Here is a 20,309-nt window from a genome sequence, read left to right as displayed (position 1 = left end):
GATTTTTGTGTTTTGATTGTTTGATGTGCCAAAAAATGACCTTAATGTCTGTTGGCAATGTCTCATGCCATCATGCCATGTCCTAAACTAGACAGATGACCAGATCTACTACAAATACAGTATTCATTCTAAAGAGCACTGTCAGCCTGATATAATTTCCAGATCAAGTGTAAGGACACATACTTCAACATTTACTTAAAGCCATGTCCTCTTCAAATGAACAATATCCAACTTTGTGCTGTACTGTAAAAACAAATTTGCCATTTTACCCGGACATATTGGCAAATCATTAAGTTACATTTAAATCGTTGGTCAAAGCCAAGAAACAAGCTACTCCTGCAGTACATTTCAATTGAACTATATTTTATTTTGAGGTCTGTGTTATTCCAGCTGATTACAACTCAGTACTGTATCTGATCAATACCATTAACAAGCAGAGATCCCAGTTTTTCTGCTCTTCCCTTTTGATTGTTACTACTGTATTAATACACAGATACGATTTGTCGCTTCCTGTAGCCCCAGCATTGTCTTCCAACATTTTTCTATCCATCTTTCTATGTTTTTTTTTGTTTTTTTTAAACCTTTCATATGTATTTTGTGAGTACAATACAGGAGTAAACCAGGAGACCAGAAGTTTGTCCACACCACCTCGCCACAGTACAATCTAAAACTCCCACCATAGATGTGTCCCACTGTGAGAACGTGTGTGCGTGTCTAAAGGTTCAGTCAGTCAGTCCCACAGTTAACAACCTAATTCTATTCCACAAAAAAAGTCCATGATATAGCTCCCATGCTTGTGTAAGTCCGTCTCTCTCCTCTCTGTCAAAGGCAGGGATCAGAGCAGAAGTGTGCTTCGATGTGGTTAATCCTTGTGTGCGTCGGCTCACTCCTCTGTGTCAGTGGAGTGTCAATTCTTCAGTCCATCGCGGTGTTCAGTGCCCCTCCTAGTTGGGGTTTAGTCCAGGTAGAGCGGGTGGGTTGTGCATTGGTGGTCTTGTGTGGCTCAGCTCTCAGACTGGACCCTCTGCAGTGTGGACTGGAGGCAGGTCCTGGCTCCGCAGCACGACTCAAGGGCCTCGCTGTGTCTGGAGGGCCACGCACAGACATACACACGCACACAAACACAATGACAACACTGTATAAAAGCAAAACAATGCATTTTCCACTTAATAGCACCAGAACAAGACTTAGCAACATAAGGCGTGTAGAGCGCCTATTTGTGAGAGAGTACGAGAGGGAAACAGAGACAGACACGCTGTGTGTCTGCAGTTGGAGGGGGTACCTGTGAGCTGTGCCGCCGCCCCTCACACGTCCTTACCGGGACATGAAGGCCTTCAACACGGCAATGTGCTCCTTAGGGAAGTAGTCCTGACGCACAGCGTGCTCCAGGGCCTGCAGGTGACCAGGCACCACGCGCACCGGCTTCACCTTGTCCTCACTCTGACACCACACGGGCAGGGGAGGGGGAGAGAATGAATGTGAGGGACAGCAACATGTTTGCTTTTTCTCTCAAAGGGTCAAGTCTTCACTTGACCTTCAGGTTAACCTTCAGGTTAAGTGAAGAACCAACCTTCAGGTTAAGTGAAGAACCAACGTGAAAGTTGGTGTCCCTCTCTTAGGACGATTCCCCTGTCGCCAGATATTATGAGTTGCGACGTAAGATGAGGGGACATCTTTTGTTCAAATAAAAACATTTTTCAACAGTTTTTTTCCCCCAAACAGGATCAAAGCAGCATGGAAAGGAAGATGTGTTTAATGGACAAATACCTTGAGGAGTCCCAGCATCACTAATATAGATGATACAAAGGTGTAGCCTTCAAAGGAAGGACTGGAGAATGCTTTTCTTAGAACTGCATCTGCATGAGGAACAAAAAAAAGAGAAGGAAGAACTAAATATATTTTCTCTCTTTAAGAAAATAAGAAATACCCATAATTTCATGATCATAATCATATGATTATGAAATTATTGGTATTTCTTATTCATCAGAATCATACCCATAATTTCCCTTATGGTAGAGGTTTAAGTCTTCTAAGAACAAAGTACTTTCCAAAGAAATAATGCTTCTAAAGTGAACACCCAATGCCTTGGATATAAAATATGAAATATAACCTGTTTCTTAGAGGGACTCTTACCAACACTGTCCAGTACTGCAGCCTTGACCTCCTCATCCTCCTCCTTGTACACTGAAGAGATCTTGAGGAAGGCCTCTGCAGTCTTCCCAGCATCCACCACATCCACCTGTACAGACAAGAAAGTCACGCACCACCATCTACCAGATCCTGTTCAGAGTCAGACCAAGTGTAACCAGCAGGTGCGGAGGGATGAGAAAGTGTGTGCGTGTACCTGTTGCTGGATTAGAACAGCCCTCTTGGCCCCCAATCGGAGCAGCTTGTCTGGGGAAGGAAAGCTAAGGAAGGAGGACACGTCTGGGGGCCGCGGGGCGGACGGGGGGGTGGACACCTGTGAGGGACAGGAAGGTCAGACGTCAAGCAATAAGCAAAGTGATATGTTCTAATCTAGAGCCATATGGGTGCTATGTCTCCCTGGACAAGGACTGGTCTAATCTACAGAACAAGAGGGTTCTCTTAAATCCCAGAGTCTCTAACCTGGTCCACACTGCCATTCTCCTCCTCCTCTTCTTCCTCCTCCTCCTCCTCCTCTTCCTCCTCCTCCACCTCCTCCTCATCAACATCTTCCTCGTCATCCTCCTCATCGTCATCGTCGTCTTCATCATCCTCTGGCTCCCCTTCGTCATCACTGGGAAATAAGACATGATGAGGAAACCAGCGTTAGAGCTTAGATATGGATAGTAAACACTGTTCACAACCCAGAGTTAGTTTCCACCTGTAAGTAGAAGATGACAAAACATGTTTGATTTTGAAACCCTCAAACCCCAGTCCCAGGTGTGGAACACATTGACACAAAAGAAACAAAATATGTGATTTACGGATATACAGTTAGGTCCATAAGTATTTGGACATTGACACAATTTTCATCATTTTGGCTCTGTATACCACCACAATGGATTGGAAATGAAACAATCAAGATGTGCTTTAAGTGCAGACTTTCAGCTTTAATTTTAGGGTATTTACATCCAAATCAGGTGAACGGTGTAGGAATTACAACACATTTTATATGTGGCCCCCCCCTTTTTAAGGGACCAAAAATAATTGGACAAACTAACATAATCATAAATCTAATTGTCACTTTTAATACTTGGTTGCAAATCCTTTGCAGTCAATGACAGCCTGAAGTATGGAACCCATAGACATCACCAGACGCTGGGTTTCGTCCCTGGTGATGCTCTGCCAGGCCTCTACTGCAACTGTCTTCAGTTCCTGCTTGTTCTTGGGGCAATTTCCCTTCAGTTTTGTCTTTAGCAAGTGAAATGCATGCTCAATTGGATTTAGGTCAGGTGATTGACTTGGCCATTGCAGAACATTCCACTTCTTTGCCTTAAAAAACTCTTTGGTTGCTTTCGCAGTATGCTTCGGGTCATTGTCCATCTGCACTGTGAAGCGCCGTCCTATGAGTTCTGAAGCATTTGGCTGAATCTGACCAGATAATATTGCCCGAAACACTTCAGAATTCATCCTACTGCTTTTGTCAGCAGTCACATCATCGATAAATACAAGGGAACCAGTTCCATTGGCAGCCATACATGCCCACGCCATAACACTACCTCCACCATGCTTCACTGATGAGGTGGTATGCTTTGGATCATGAGCAGTTCCTTCCCTTCTCCATACTCTTCTCTTCCCATCATTCTGGTACAAGTTGATCTTGGTCTCATCTGTCCATAGGATGTTGTTCCAGAACTGTACAGGCTCTTTTAGATGTTTTTTTGGCAAACTCTAATCTGGTCTTCCTGTTTTTGAGACTCACCAATGGTTTACATCTTCTGGTGAACCCTCTGTATTTACTCTGGTGAAGTCTTCTCTTAATTGTTGACTTTGACACAGATACGCCTACCTCCTGGAGAGTGTTCTTGATCTGGCCAACTGTTGTGAAGGGGTTTTTCTTCACCAGGGAAAGAATTCTTCTGTCATCCACCACAGTTGTTTTCCGTGGTCTTCCGTGTCTTTTGGTGTTGCTGAGCTCACCAGTGCGTTCTTTCTTTTTAAGAATGTACCAAACAGTTGATTTGGCCAAAATGTTTTTGCTATCTCTTAGATTTGTTTTGATTTTTCAGCCTAACGATGGCTTGCTTCACTGATGGTGACAGCTCTTTGGACTTCATATTGAGAGTTGACAGCAACAGTCAGGTGGCTGAGCAGTGAGGGAGTCGGACTAGTAATCCGAAGGTTGCCAGTTCGATTCCCGGTCATGCAAACTGACGTTGTGTCCTTGGGCAAGGCACTTCACCCTACTTGCCTCGGGGGAATGTCCCTGTACTTACTGTAAGTCGCTCTGGATAAGAGCGTCTGCTAAATGACTAAATGTAAATGTAACAGATTCCAAATACCATACTTGAAATGAACTCTAGACCTTTTATCTGCTCCTTGTCAATGAAATAACGAACTCCCTTTATGAGGGAATAACATACACCTGGCCATGGAACAGCTGAGCAGCCAATTGTCCAATTACTTTTGGTCCCTTAAAAAAGGGGGGGGGGCACATATAAAATTTATTGTAATTCCTACACCGTTCACCTGATTTGGATGTAAATACCCTGAAATGAAAGCTGAAAGTCTGCACTTAAAGCACATCTTGATTGTTTCATTTCAATTGTGGTGGTATACAGAGCCAAAATGATGAAAATTGTGTCAATGTCCAAATACTTATGGACCTAACTGTATTTCGCAAGGTCCAAGCAGACTTTGTTTGACTGTTTCTCTCCCAAAAATCAAACGGGGGGCTAGAAGTCATGCGTACCTGAGGGATCCCAGCAGGTTGCCCATGTCCATGCTGTCCATGGTCTCTCTCAGAGCTTCACAGCCGTCCTCTCCTAGACAGTTACCTGAGGAGAGGAAATGGACATTGTGTGGTGCTGATTCAGGTGCTGATTCAAACAGCTTAAAAAAAAAAAAAAAAAGGATTCGAAGCATGGGACGTAAAGAATGCTTAATGTAAACTGTGAGTGTACCATTCAGGTCCAGCTTCTCCAGGTGATCTTTTCCCTGGACAGCCTGTGCCACCACAAGAGCAGCTTCCTCTGTGATCTCCCCGAACGAAAGATTCAACTCCTGAGAGGAGAGACGAACGCAGGCTAATCAATTAGAACAAACTAGGAAAAATTCAACTCTATGAGTTTGAAAATCTGTCAAACAGCGTAATAGATGTTCTTTGTGACACGTGATGGAGGTTGTCAGAGACTGTGGCTACCATTCCACGGCCCCAGAAGCCCCTCCATTAACTAATAAGTACAACATCCAGTATGTCCCAAGAGGTGTCCCTGCACTGAAGGGCTGTTGCTCACCTTGAGGATGGGCAGGCCCTCTGACACGGTCTCTGCTATAGCAATGGCCCCCTCGGAACGCACCAGACAGTCACCGAAGTTAATCACCTGGACACTGCGGAGATGTTTCAGGCCCTTGGGAAGACGCATAGACTGTTAGTACAGAAATACACTCACCGAGACAAAACACACACAAACACACACGTGTGGCCGGTCCAAATGGGTGTACCTGGGCCATGGCGATGGCTCCTTTCTTGGTGAAGGTGTTGTCGTTGAGGTTGAGGACGCGGAGGTCAGGGTTGTGCTGCACGGCAGTGGCCAGGGCTGTCACCCCTGGGTGGTTGATGCCATTCTGGGGCATGTGCACCTCCTCCAGACTGCCCATCAACTGTGGAAAGGGGGAGAAAAAGTGTTCAGTGGACATGGAACTGATTCCACAGTAATTATCTAAATATCACAGTAATCAAAGAGCCAATTATCTTTATCGCAACAACTTACAACGAACAACTCTGGATGTGTACAATGCGGGATGTGACTTCCAGAGAATGTAATGGGTGTATTTGTACCTGGAAGGCGTGGGCTAGAGCTGTAGCCCCATCGTTCTCTAGGCGGTTCCGTCCGGCGATGAACACTTTTAATCTGAGGGGGTTACCTTTGGCAGTGGATTGTTTATGGCACTCTGTTAATGCTGCAGCCAAGATCTGCAAACAACACAAATACAGCTACATTGATGCTCTATGTATCTAAAGCAGCAGCCAAAACATGTCTTCATAATGCCAGAAAAGCTTGATCAAGGCCAGTCCCAGTACACCGGGTTCAGGCTAGTCACAGATAAGGAACAAATAAACTAAAAGCTCTTTCAATACTGAATCTCCATGCACTTTTTTCAAGTTGAAGAACTCGATTTATATGGTGTCTAGGGAAACTGGTCTTATAACAATTCAGTTCATCTTTATTAATTTCCTTGGGGAAATTTGGTATGCAGCATATGAGCATCTAAAACAATCAATCCCATACAACCAAAACAAACACATAAAACACATTTAAAGTAAATCACTTTAATGATCTTCCTACTAAACATTACCTACAATTCTAAAGCTTTACAGCTGAGGGGGATAAATGAATCGGTAATCCGATTGGTCTCATCTAAACCGAACACACTCACCTTTCCTCCTCCGATGCCCATGCCACAGTTATTGAGCTTCAGCTCCTGCAGCGTGTGGCAGGCAGTGCTTTTCAGCAGCCTCTCGATGCCCTTGACCCCATCCGGTCCGAAGGCGTTGTCACTGAGGTCCAGCACGGTCAGCCTGGCCCCTGCCTTCATCAGGGCATCGCCCAGGGAGTTCTACCAACACGACAGACGGTCAAACATGTTTGAGGCTCAGGCCCATTGTTATGTCAAACATGCATCTTAGGTTCATTTGCTCTCATAAGTAAATCAGCGACCTGACAGAGTTGCAGAGAGAGAGAGAGAGAGAAGGGTGTGTGGGCCTGCCTCTCCTACCCGCTGCTACATTCACATAAGATTTACTGATTAGTCGCATTTAAAGTCCAGAGCAGTCAAACACGCCCTGACACTGGATATCCATCATTAGAAAAGGGGAGGTTCTGAATTTGGAAATGCAATCCTGCATTCAATTTAGCAGCAGAGACATCTCACCAGAGCAGGAGGGATCTCAGAACGCAGTCGGCCAGTGAACATGTCACTCCAGTAACAGCACTGGAGAAGAGACACAGAAAGCAACAGCAAGAGAAATTGAGTGACACTGACAGCATTTCAGATGATCTTCTTTTAACATGGCTTCTGGTTGGAACAGCCCGAACACCCCCACACTGAAACTTCTAAAGACATCCCGTATACCACTCGACGGCTGGTTGGCACCTTAAACTCGCTCTTGGTCTCCAGAGCCTTAGCGATAGCCTGTGCAGCCTCCACACCAATGGTGTTCCCCTCCAGCCTCAGAGCCTGAAGACCCTGGAAGTCCTGGATCTCCTTAACAATTTCTTCCACTGAAGGAGAAGAAAGGTGTGCGAGAAAGAGAAACACAGGGAAGAAATTGTGAGTTAGAGAATTGTGTATGACATGCTATGGTGATCATGTCAAATTGGCATTTGAGATTTAGTGCTATAAAAATACGTTTGATTCGACTGGAAATATCAAGGGAATATCAACATATGTGTGAATATTAAGGTATGACTTACATCAAGGTATAAAATGTAAGGCGTACATGCATACTCACCAGACTGTGCATTGTCCAGTTTGCGCCCCTGGCCCTTATAGCTCAACTCTCCCTCAACCACCTGAGTTTTGGCCAGAGAGTCAGCCAACTGTGATACATCATCGGTTGCCATTGGAACACCTATGCACATACACAAACACACTTAGTTATACCATGTGCCTGTTCTCTTTTATAAGCTCTAATGTTCAGTGCCCAAATTACATAATCATTAGTTTACACGAATCTAACGGCCATGTAAGGATTATTATGAGTGCCTCAGTCATGAGCTGGTTTATTCTCATGCTGATTACTGCTGCCTACAACTAACGTTAGTTTAGTACACAGCTAGCTACATAGAAAAGTATAGAGCTGGCATTTGAATATAGAGCTACCGTTACGGGTAGTCGAAATGTTTCCCGTCAGTTTAGTGCTAAATGTTTACATGCGACTCGACTTTCATTCTTAATAACCAAGCTACAAGTGGCAAGCACTAGAACGGCCTTCCAGCAACACACATTTGCTGGTTAGCTAGCTAGCTAATGTTAAACAGCTAACTCTTCCTTGTCAACTGTCCATGGACAACAGCTCTTATTGTTGTCAATTAAACGTATTTCGTGCAAATTATGAACAGTGTTTATAAGCTCACCAAATGCAAATGTTTATGGATCTCAACCCTGTTGTTAAGAGTGCTATGTTTAAGGCCGAAGCTAACACTCGCTGTCTCCCGCTCGCTCTGTTCTTTCAAACCAGACCACACAACCCGGTCTGGTAAGTGAAAGAAACAGCGAGATGTGGTGATGGGACTTGTAGTTCTAATAACATTTGGATAGTGTCTGTCTTCAGTTGTTTTGCTATTAAAAGCAAGCCCAACAACAAATCCGATTATGTCATTTTCAATTAAAAAAAATAGTGAAATGTAGTTTTGCATTTTATTACATGTATTCGGATGTCGCCTTCCACGAACCATACTATCTGTAGGACCTAGATTCGGTAACACAACGGGGTAGTGGTAAGGGCTATTCGAGGAAAGTGAAACTGTTCTGTTGAATCTGCTCACGTATGCTAGCTGCTAGAGAGAGATACAGTAGTATTCTTCAGGGTTGTAAAGGATATTGTTGTCCACGACTGGAAATGTTCTGTGCTGTATGTGTAGACCTTAACTACCACTACTAGTAAAACACCGACTTTATGTTTCTTGACAGGTGAGTCTCGAGTTTATTTGTTGCACGTTCTTGCAGAAAATGTAATTAGGCGAACGCCCTTAAAATGTAGCTCGAGTAGCTTTCTATATATATTTTTTTAAAATGTATTTTACAGATAGTGTGGTCCTACAGTGTCCATCTGTATTTCTTTTATTTGTAAAAAAGTTACTTCATTAACCACTGTTACCTGCCACTCAGTCTGCAAATATTCTTCAAAAAGCCTGATGTTTACATCTGTTTTCGCGCATGTGATTGTACAGCTATGGACTCGGAACGGCAGAAGCGCAAAAACGAAATACAGAAAGGACTTTCATTCATACGGTTAGAATAGATTCATACTAATATTGTTGCTCTAGGTTTGCATAAAGATTTTTTTGTAAATGGCTAATATCAAATGAGTAGAAGGATATTGGTAAAGTTTTTGCTTTCACTTGTTGATATTGGAAAAAACTCATTTCTCCTATAGGCCATCTTTGCCTTATCCAAAGCCCAACAGCAATGAGGTAAGGTTATGAAAAATGTGTTTTTCTTTTAAGACTGTCTATTGTGACCATGGTCATAATTCCCACAACCTCAACTTACTGCCCCAAATATCTGTTGGAAGTTTGTGTGCATTCCCATTTCCCAAACATTTCACAACTCCTTTCTCTTTACTTATCCTCCCTCTCTGTCCTTGCCCCTCCCACTGTTACAATCTCTACTCCAGGGCGTTCTGACCCAGCTTATTTGCAACCTCCTGGATGAGGGGAATGTGTCATTCAGGGAGGAGCAGTGGGACCAGGCCATTACAAACTTTACGGAAGGGGTGAATGTGGCTCAGTATGCCCAGTCAAAGGACCTGGGCATCCCTCCAGCCCTGTTGGAGAGCCTATATGTGAACCGGGCCAGCACCTATCACAGCATGGTAAGATATATATAGAGAAAAAATATCACTGATGTTGAGAATTGTATTATTATTGTTTCACACAAACACACACACACAACCCTCAGTCCACTATCATTGATTCCTTCTCTCTCAGGAGAAGTATGAGCGGTGCATTCAGGACTGTGACCATGCGCTGGCAGTGTGTAAGGGCAGTCGCAGGGCTCTGTACAGGAAGGCCCTATGTCTTAAGGAGCTGGGACGATACAGGGAGGCCTACAACTGCAGCATTGGCTGCCTGCTCACGGCTCCTAACGTAAGTCATCTATAGGACAGTCGCAAGACAACTTCATAGATATTTATATCTCTATGGCCCCATGCTTAGTTATCACACTTTCACATGACAAGTTGATTGTACTTGTTCAAACAGATAGTTTGTGTCCTTATATCATTTTGTTTATCTCCACTCATAGGACAAACAAGCCAATGAGCTGGCACGGGAACTGGCTAATAGACTGGGCATGAGGGTCCGCAAAGCCTATGTTAGCTCTAAGGTGAGCATCCGATTTTCAGACTTGTTCCAGGACTGTAAGGGGTTGCTAAAAGCCGTTGATATCTACTTTCATCAAATTCTCCATAACAACTTAGGAAATGTTGATCATATCGAGTAATTGAAACTCCATATTGAGTATTTGAACCCCCCCCCCCCCTTTAAAGGAGCCAGCTGCTACTGAAAGTGACAGTAATGGTACCACAGGTCATCATATGGATAAGGCAAGTGCTCTACTGTATATACAGAATACAAAATAAAATGATCTGACTGAGGTTTCATATATTGCGGGATGTTTGCAAAGTGAACCAGTGCCATCTTTTTTCTTCTTCCTTCTCACCCTCTAGATTTCAGCCAATAGAATGTATTCCTTGAGGGACATCGCACCAAGTACGAATTACTCTCAAAGTGAGTTTAGATGATCATCACCTTCAGTACATGCCAGAAACCGCTTTCCATATAAACTCTTGTTCCTTCTCCTCTTCTGTCCCATTTTCAGGTGGCTTCTCAGACACGCCTCCACCTGCCAGGATACCAGGCCGTGATGGTGACACCTCACTCCCTGCAGCTGGATCTATGAGTTCCAGCCGGTGTGTCGACAGCCCTGGACAAGGCCCCCAAGGCCTTCTCCACTCAGGGCCCGAGGCTCCTGGAGACTTGGATTTGATAGGGGATGATCTAGACACCCTCCTGGACAGTTTTTCTAATGAGCTAGAAGCAACTGAGGTGAGCATCAGATTGCATGACAAGTTGAGAATAACCAACAACAAAAAAGGTTGCATATTTTTCTTTCCATTTGCTGGGATTCATAACCATCGGCACTCTGCTTTTTCTCCCATTTCCTTCCCACCCCCAACTCCCCCTCCACCCATGTCTCCCACCCAAACCCATATCCAGGCTTCCTTTCCCACTGAGCCCTGCATGTTCACATCTAGCCCCGTTCAGACTTATGGCCTGGCCCTCCCCGCGCCCTCTCCCAAGCTCCCCCCAGCATTCTTCACCTCTGCAGTCAGCCAGCTCAACTCCCTGGACACCTTTCGCCCCAAAGGGGAGGACCCCAGCACAGCACCGAGTTCCCTGGATTCCCTTGATGGCCTTGATGCCTTGGATAATTTCCCAGCTCATGGGGGGGGTGGCGATGGCAGTGCCCTCCAACCATCACTTAATGCCCTGATGGAAATAAATGCCCTGGATTCTTTAGACAACCTGGCCCCCTTTCTAGGCAGTGGAGCTGAGGCTCCCCCCATGGCAGCCACCGGAGACGAATTGAACGACCTTGACCTCGAGGGACTTGACTTCTTGAATACCCCCGACAGCATCCCTGTCCTGGGCGATGGGGGCCCACCTGAAATGGCTGTGTATCCCCTGAACGCACTGGATTCCCTCGATTCGCTCGACAACTTCTCGCCACTAGAGGGCGCCTCTGCACCCGCACTCACATCCAAGGCAGTTGGCGGAGGCAGGCTGGTCTCCCCCTCTGAGTTCACCCAGTCTGGTGAGTGCACTGAGGGTAGGGTTATGTAAAAAGCCAAAACACATAGTATTGTTTTTGTACAATACAGTAAAAATGTATGTGTTGAATAGAATGTCTCCTCTTTTAACAAGGTGGTGGGAGGTCCCTCAGTGCACCGCCTGCATCACGCTCAACCAAGTCTAACTATACCGTAAGAATTGTCTTTTTCTGTTGATTTTGTCATTGACATGTTATATTTGTCTTGATGGTATTCTAACTGAAAGCTGTTTTGCGTTCCAGAACAACCATGGAGGCTCAGTCATGTCCCGGCTATACCAGAACCCTCTGGCCTCCACCCACATATTCCTGCAGGCCTGCTTCACCTGTTACATCAGCACAGGTAGCACCCCCACCCCTACACACAGACACACATACACACACACACACACACACACACACACTGACCTCCGCTCTCTCTCTCTCTCCAACAATCTCCCTCTGATTACGCCCCCCCCCCTCTCTCTCTTTCTAACTCTGCCCCCCTTATTTCCTCCCAGGCCCAGGGATCTTTGATGTCCAGCACCAGCCAGACTTGGTCCATAACTGTAGGCGGGACATCCTGCTCTGCAGAAGCAGGGCTGAGTCTCTCTGGATGAGAGTGAGGGCGAGGCCCATCAAGACCCAGGTCTTTGGACCCTATGTCCTCTGCAAGGGTGAGGACTGCTAAGCTCTGGTCACACTTTCAGCTGGGTATTCTCCTTTTTTAAGGCCATGCCCAGATACAATGACACATATGAAATTACCACCCTCAGGTCATGATAGCTTCAGTTTGAAACTCTGTTTACGTACATACTGTACTGTGGTCCGAAGGAAGAATGTTGGAAGTGCTTAAAGACCCCTGTCTGTTCTGTACTTCACCTACAGAGGATGTTTACAGTGTTCCTTAAACTACACAAACACTTAAAAATAAATAATATTGAGCTCACAGACTGGGTGAAACCCACATGAACACCAGTGGTTAGAGTAAAGGCCATTTGGATAATGACCAAAGATTCACCTCAAGGTCCAGAAGAAACATGTAGAATGTGTTATCAAAACAAGGGAGTTAACACTACACAGTTGTATAAAAGGATGCTGCCCAATATCAGAGTATAGAGTAGTTGTAAACACTGAATAAAATGTCTACACAGACAAATGAACACAAATGATGTGCCGCACATAGCAACCTAACTAAAACAATGCAGATATTGTGGAAGACCACTCAATCCACACACAATCATTCTCACTCTTCACTTATGCTGTGACATCAATTCCACTATTTGCTTTCACTAATGGCAATCAGATGGAGAGTTGTAGATTTCAAAGAAATAACTCGACACAAGTCTCTTAGTGGCTTTGCAAAGTCAGAGAGCATTATACAGTATTAACACTTGATATATAAAAACAAGACATTGCAGCCCCATTAGTTCGAATCATTCATAAATGAGTGCCAGTTAATCACTCTCCACTAGGGTTTGCATCTGGTGGTGCCGGTCTAACACAACACAGATTATCCATATCAGCTGTGTCCTTGACCGACCAACACAGAAGGAGAGAGAAAGATGGTTTCAAGGAATACAAAATGGCATAGGAATTGTTGCATACATAGAGGCCTTCAAAGTTTATATTATCACTGTAACTTACTCCTTGTTACAGCATAATACAAATCTAAATCTTAACAGCCTGTTTGACGGTTACTTAATTGTTTCTTATGCAAAACGTTGATAAAATACACATTCCGGCGTCACACGGTGTGTGAGTATGGTTTAGTGGTTGATTTAGAGAGATTTGGACTGTGCACTCAACGGCCCAAAAAAAACACACACTTTTCAAAACGTCGATACCTACTCATAAGTGTGTTCATAAAGGTTGTACTTGATGAAGTGGATGGCTGTGCCCCCTTTTCCCCCTATCCAGAGATACTGCAGTCTGGCCTGAAGAAAGGCTGTAAGTATGGGGAGGCCTGCATGTTTGCCTTCTGCCAGCAGGAGATTGATGTGTGGACCCAGGAAAGGAGGGGAGCTCTGAGCCGGGGCCTGCTGTTCGGCCCGCCGCAAACCAACCCTGGCTCTGTCCCCACGATCAAGCATCTGCTGCAGCTCTACAATGGCATGTTCATCTTCCTCTGTAAGGTAAAGTGGACACAAACAAGAACACACGAGCACACAAAAGCATGAGCTTATTTCCTCATTTGACCATTGCCATTATTGGTGCTCTGTATTCACCCATTGTCCCTGTGGAGGAAAAAGCCCTTGTTTTCAACTGGCTTGTTTTTGTGGGGAAGGTCTTCGAAATATATCAAACAGAACCCAGTTTAGTTAGGAGTTTGTTCAAAAGGATTTAGATCAAAAATAGAGTCAAAGACGGAATATCTTTCAAATTTAAGATGGCTTGATGGTTTATTCAGCAATGCAGCAGCAGTACACTTAAGACACAAAAAGCAATCACGCACGTGAACACATTATCTTATATAGGCTGATATGAGGAATATCTCCTCATATCAGCCCTGCATGATGATTTCACAATGCTCGAGAAGTTTCTCTTCCAACGTTTTGGCCAAGGCCAACCTATCTTCGATAAAGCCAACATGCATGCGCACTCCCTATATCTATGTCTACTCAAAAATGTTCCCTTTTCTCCTCAAACCCTAGTTCACCCCTTCTCCCCACCCAATATGTGTCACCCGACCTCCATGTGTATCTCCTCACTTCCCTGGCTAGGTCAGCTTGGCCTGCCACTCTTAAGGACCTAGATCCCGGAATCAGAGGCAACCGAACCAAAGGGCCTACAATCATGAGTTTTCCCAGCTGTTAGGCCTTGGCACCTCCATTCCTCACTGTCCTAGAGTGCCAAGCACACATACCAGTCTCCTATAAAGCTGACTCACCCTGGCCCCCCTTTCTCCTTCGAGAACATTCTATTTTGCTCTGGCACCATATCTGCTGTTGTCCTCTTCTCAACCTTCCAAAACCCCTGACTAGTTCAGGACATGTTTCTCTGCAAACATAGGCCTATCTTCCTCACCACTGAGTACCACCCATGCCTGCCACCCTGCCCAATAATCAATAAACCACGACATTATACAGAGAAACGATGAACTAATGAACCAACTGATTAACCAATTCAAACAGACTCATTGACTAACCAATAGATGGACACATTGGTAAATATACTGATGCATCAGAGAACAGTTCAACTTAACATACAGTTTCTCAGGCTTATCTAGGTCTCCTAGGTCAGTCTCCTTCCCTGGTTCGCTGAGGCGGTCCTGAATACTTCCAAGTAACACAAGTGACCTAGAGTTCTGTGCATGAATTGAGTTTAATGCAAGCTTGCAGACAGAAGGCACTCAGTCCTTATATAACAAGAGCCCTCATTGACATATGTCTCTACCAAGGGTCTGTACTATTAAGGGTCTTAAATCAAAAATAATTCCTTGTTTGAACCAGTAGGTACCAGGCGCTAACTGGTACTTCCTGTTTCTTCTCCAGCTCACAGGCTGATTTGATCAGGTTACCTGAACAGTTAAGGTCCCAGACAGTATGCTTTTTTGTCTGTCTCTTTTACACAAATGAATAAATCATAGAGCTGAGAACTGCACAGAGTGTTCTTAACAAAGAAATACGATGGTCTACACCTTCATATCTAGGTTACAACATTCTGATCAAACATATTCTACCTTATACAAAGCATCAAATAAAGTGTCAAAAATAGTTATAGTCATAATAATAATAAGACTTTATTTATATTTCACATTTCATACAAAAATTGCAGCTCAAGGTGCTTTACATAGAATCAATAAAAAACAATAATACAAGTGATAAAAGTAATAATTAATAGCAAACAATAATATAACTAATAAAAGTAGTAAAACCCTTCTGAGATCAAATTAGATAAATTATAAATAATAAGCTTTGGTAAAAAGGTAGGTTTTAAGCTGTCTTTTAAAAATGTCTAGCGTGTTTGTTTCATGGTTTGCACTTGTTTATCTTTAAACCTTATCAAATAAACGGAAGGATAAAGACAGGGTCACTCTGGTCGTTCCTCGACAGTACCTTGTCCCATGTCACCTATAAAACAACACATTTAAATCCTTGCAACCATAACTCACTCCACACATATTTCCATCCTAACCTTGAGAGATTATTGACCAATGACTGATTGACCAAATCTTTCATATCATAGAATAAGCATGGATCCAAACTAACTTCAAACCTCTTCTTCTTCTCCTCTACTTTTCTGTTTATCGTCCTTTTTTGTCGCCTTTCATGGTGTCTCGGTCTCGTCTCTCTTTCTCTTGCGCTCCGTCTCCCGGTCTGTCAGGAGTGTTACGACAGTAAGCCCAGGATCATTAGTAAGCGCAGTGAAGAGGCACCGGGCGTGTGCTCCAACCTTTCTGCTCCTCACCCGTTCGACGGCAACAAGTGAGTAACATTCTTCACACACGCACACCCACACACACACACACACACTTCAACCCCCTGAAAGATGTTACTGTACACGGGGCACACACAGACTAAATTCACACACACATACACACAAAACTTGGCTAGAGCCCCCCTCCCCCCCTCTGTGCCTTGCAGGTGCCTGGTCCACGTGGTGAGGTCCACCAGCGTGAGCTACAGTAAGATCCGCCCTCTGCACGCCCTGTGCCATCATGACGTGTGCCGCCATGCCATCCGCTACGGCTGCCAGCGGGAGGACACCTGCCAGTTCGCCCACTCTGTCATAGAGCTCAAGTTCTGGATGCTGCAGAGAGACACAGGTGCAGGCCAATCCGTCGCTCGGGCAAAGGGTGCACACGGAACATTTGAACACACAATCGCAGAGATGATCTCAGGAGGGATTTCACCGCGATAACCGTTCTCATCTTCTGCCAGTAGATGGCAGTAGCTGTCATGTCGTTGTCCATGTTTTTGCTGTCTGTGTGTGTGCTTATGTGTGTCTTCTACCCAGGTATCACTCCTGAAGAAATCGTGCTAGAGTCTACAAAACACTGGCAAAAACTGGAGCAGAATGCACACAAGCAAAGAGGGAACAAAGTAAAAATGAAGGCAGAAATTCTGGTTGCACAACAGCAGCCTTTTAAATCTCGATAACCTGTAGCTTTCAAATAAATATGGCGTATAGCTTTTGTGTAGATAAAGTCTTTAGCTTCTATAATATATAGTCTTTAGCTTGTATATCTCCATATCCGTAGGTTAGATTCATTCTCTCTTCCATTTTCTCGTATTTCCATCACTGATGCTTATGGCTGGTGCATCTGTGTGTTTCTCATGAACCGAAAGCCTGTGAGCGTGCCGCAATCTCGAGCAACAGGAGGCGCAAGAGGAGGAGGAGGAAGTAAAGGTCTGAACATGAGGATGAAGTTTGTCTGTGGTCAGTGCTGGAAGGACGGTCTGGTCAGTGAGCCAGATAAAGCCCTTAAGTATTGCACAGCCAAAGCCAGGCACAGGTAAGAAAACAGCTTAACTAGTACATAGTATTGAGTGTGCACTCTATGTTGAGTGCTTTTAGCTTCGTTTGACATTCCTCCCCTTCTTTAGATTACTACACAGTAGTAGTGACACAGTACTAGCCCCTTTTAAGTTATTCTGCTCTACCCTCTCTATATTCCCCCTGCCCTCCCTTTTTTCCTCTCTCTATATCTCTCTCTCCCCCCCTCTCTCTCCCTCCCTCTCTGTCTCTACCAAGCTCACACACACACTTCCCTGCTTCTTATCCTTCCTCCCCCTCTCCATGTATGCTAATTGCCGTTTCATGTTGTCACTTGTACTTCTGTCACATGTCTTCCTTCTCGCGGTCCTCCTGGTCCTTCTGCCCCAGCTGGACAAAGGAGCGCCGGGTGCTGTTGGTGATGTCCCTGGAGAGAAAGAAGTGGGCGATGGTGCGCCCTCTTCCCTATGCCAAGACCTTCCCCCAGCAGTACGAGGTGCGTCCACTTCTCCTCGTATTCCTCCCCCCCCCCCTCCCTCAGATATGGAACTACTTAATGTGAATAACGTACCAAGGAGCTTGACGTCTCGCTGGAACCTGACTGGCCGTGACGGTGCGCCAAACGTGTCCCTCCTCAGATATGCGGCCACATAGCGAAGCAGAGGAAATGCACTTTTACTGGGAACTGCACCTACGCTCACAGTGTGGATGAGAAGGAGGTGTGGACCTACATGAAGAACCAGAACTGTATGTGAACCCACACACTGTAAACCGCTGGTCTTTTTTTTTCTTTGCTAGCTACGTTATTTTGCTTCTGTGCTTGTGCTACTTTGCTTTGAATCTATCTTTGTATATGTATTTATGCTGTATGCTATATATTTATTTTTATATATACGTTTCTTTGTGATGCTACTTTAGATGTTTCGATGTTCGCTTGACAGGTCACAATAATTTTACATTCCTGATGATGCTATGCGGTGCATGTGACAAATAAACCTTTGACAAGTGCACATTTCCTGCTCTTTGTTCACAGTATATCTGTCTCTTTGTTCACATTCTCTATCCTGAAGTGAATCTGGCCGGACCAGAGGTGTAACATTTCTTTTGATCCCCTTTCCGCAGTGAAAGATATGCAGCAGATGTACGACATGTGGATGTCTCTGACCAGTCACGACCGACAACCTGATGGTGCCTGGCTCTCCCAACCTCCCGTTTGCTCCGAGGATAAGTACATCGTCATGCCAACCGACTTTGCCGAGCCAATGGTGAGCGGCTCGACTCGCCTCTGATTGCGTGCGCTTCCGTCCACGCAGGTACGGCGCCGGCGCGGTTTCTGATGTGTCGGTTTGCCGTGTTTGTGCATTTGTGACAGAACGGCTTCCACTGCCGTCTCTGCGGGAGGCACAGTAACGGCGAGCGCCAGTGGCAGCAGCACATCTCCTCAGAGAAGCACAAGGACCGAGTGTTCAGCTGTGAGGGAGAGGACGAGAGCCTGGCCTGGGCCTACCGCTTCCCTGGGCCCCACTTCACGCTGTGCCCCAGGTCAGTCTTGTCTGTGTGAGGCTATATTGCTCATTCAGCCCTTTGTGATTCACTCAGATCACTGAGGCTTACGAGTCGCGGAGCTTACGCCTTGAAGCTTATGATGTGGAGATTATTGTAGAGCCAGAGGGGTGGAACTCTTACCTGGGCGAACGACACCATGAACCAAAGTTGCTATGATTGACAGGCTGGAGAGCGTCTGTGAGGATGGTGTGAGCTGCGACTACGCCCACAGCGAGGAGGAGCTGGTGGAGTGGAAGGAGAGGCGGGACTTCCTGCGTCGCAAGCTAGCCAAGGCCCGTGAGGACATGCTCATCATGCCAAACGAGTTTGACTTTGGGAAATACAACTTCCTCCTTCAGGGTTGAAACCCCTGTTTCACTATGTAGCGATGCATACAGTATACACACAAACATACACAAACCACACAACATCTCTACCCACATACTCATACCACATACTAGATTTTGCGGTCATTTTTATTTTGCTTACTCTTCTGTCGAGCTACAAACACAGACCCATAAATGGGCTAGACTGACTGGCTTACTTCAGAGTAAAACTTCTGACTTAAGCGTATTTACTTTGACCTGTTGATAAACTTTTAGTCAATTGAAAGTATCTCTGTGCTGAGTAACTAGACCAGTGCTTTGAAGTCATTCAAAGGAAGAACCATGTGTGTGTGCCTAATCGTTCTCTTCATAATATCTTTGCCAAAATGGTATTTGCAATCTTCGTTTAACCTTATCTATGCACTTTGAGTTAACAGAAGGGGACCTTCCCAGTCAACCAGTGGTGCACTCCCATGGATTGGATGTAGAATTCTGATGACTGATGTCACCCTTTTATCAGTTTGTTGCTATATAATGTATGGGTAACTGGGGTGCTTGAATGGCATCCTACTATATGCCAGGAGTGCTCAAGGCAGGGGGCTCTTAACTGAGGAGTGTTTGAAGCAAAGGACTGCAACTTCCAGAGGACTTATCTCTGAATGTGTAGTTGACCCATAAATGATATTGAATGTAATAGCAAGAAACTGCTTGTAGCACAACATAATCACAAAGTTGTGAATGAACAATTGATATCATTTCAGATTAACCACTTTCAAACTATCTTAAACTGAATGCACTAAAGTTGTGTACATTTTTTGTTTATTAGGTCAATCCTATGTTCTTCTAGGGGTTTATTCAGTGCCTTGAGATGAGTGACATGACTGTGGAAAACACAAAAGAACTGTCTGGAAAGGTTCAGTAGCCTACACATCACTGGTGATTTATGTTGAAGGGCTATGTTTTCAGATAGTGTTTACTGTATTATTTGAATTAATATACAGGAAAAGCAGTATGTATTGTAGGTTACTTTTACTTGTGAATGACAGCTGTTTATCATTTATTTTGTTACAGAGTAAACTTTTTTAAGAGGGTTGTTTTACTTGTTTTCTATTAGGACTATTACGATTTATTGAGGATAAATGTCAGGCCTATTAGACTGATTGCGATGTAGGCTACTGATCAAATTCTGTGATATATTTCTCTGTCAGGATGTTGTCTACATTGTGGCCCACGTGCCTCAGAATGTGACGCCTTAGAGAGACATGGCCTACACAACAA

General features: G+C 44.7%; 2 protein-coding genes across 3 annotated transcripts; one reads left to right on the top strand and one right to left on the bottom strand.

Annotated features, from left to right (window-relative positions):
- Positions 1–342: 342 nt before the first annotated feature.
- rangap1a (RAN GTPase activating protein 1a) lies at positions 343–8,365 on the bottom strand. 2 transcript variants are annotated; one of them, XM_067232568.1, is made up of 16 exons: positions 8,265–8,365; positions 7,640–7,759; positions 7,282–7,409; positions 7,060–7,119; positions 6,565–6,744; positions 5,966–6,100; positions 5,629–5,787; positions 5,421–5,534; positions 5,088–5,187; positions 4,877–4,961; positions 2,608–2,758; positions 2,345–2,461; positions 2,134–2,239; positions 1,768–1,856; positions 1,283–1,440; positions 343–1,085 (listed from the first exon to the last, which is right to left on the bottom strand). In XM_067232568.1, the coding sequence occupies exons 2-15, from the start codon at positions 7,749–7,751 to the stop codon at positions 1,315–1,317; spliced, it is 1,662 nt and encodes a 553-aa protein (XP_067088669.1). In that variant the 5' UTR covers positions 7,752–7,759; positions 8,265–8,365; the 3' UTR covers positions 343–1,085; positions 1,283–1,314. The 2 variants fall into 2 exon arrangements, with proteins under 2 accessions (XP_067088669.1, XP_067088668.1); XM_067232567.1 differs by having other exon boundaries at positions 1,319–1,440.
- A 337-nt stretch (positions 8,366–8,702) lies between these two features.
- On the top strand, positions 8,703–20,124 carry LOC136940424 (zinc finger CCCH domain-containing protein 7B-like). Its single transcript, XM_067232566.1, has 23 exons — positions 8,703–8,820; positions 9,081–9,141; positions 9,287–9,323; positions 9,527–9,724; positions 9,840–9,998; positions 10,156–10,236; positions 10,400–10,456; positions 10,580–10,640; positions 10,732–10,958; positions 11,130–11,727; positions 11,838–11,896; positions 11,986–12,085; positions 12,243–12,398; positions 13,642–13,856; positions 16,048–16,148; positions 16,308–16,489; positions 16,681–16,766; positions 17,013–17,179; positions 17,551–17,656; positions 17,799–17,907; positions 18,283–18,425; positions 18,533–18,702; positions 18,890–20,124. Exons 2-23 carry the CDS (start codon positions 9,083–9,085, stop codon positions 19,068–19,070), a joined length of 3,252 nt encoding a protein of 1,083 aa, XP_067088667.1. The 5' UTR covers positions 8,703–8,820; positions 9,081–9,082; the 3' UTR covers positions 19,071–20,124.
- Positions 20,125–20,309: the final 185 nt, after the last annotated feature.

Source organism: Osmerus mordax, chromosome 3, assembly GCF_038355195.1.
Source record: "Osmerus mordax isolate fOsmMor3 chromosome 3, fOsmMor3.pri, whole genome shotgun sequence".
NCBI classification, from domain to species: domain Eukaryota; kingdom Metazoa; phylum Chordata; class Actinopteri; order Osmeriformes; family Osmeridae; genus Osmerus; species Osmerus mordax.
Note: the sequence above shows the minus strand (reverse complement) of the source record. Positions and strands in the feature narration are given on the sequence as shown.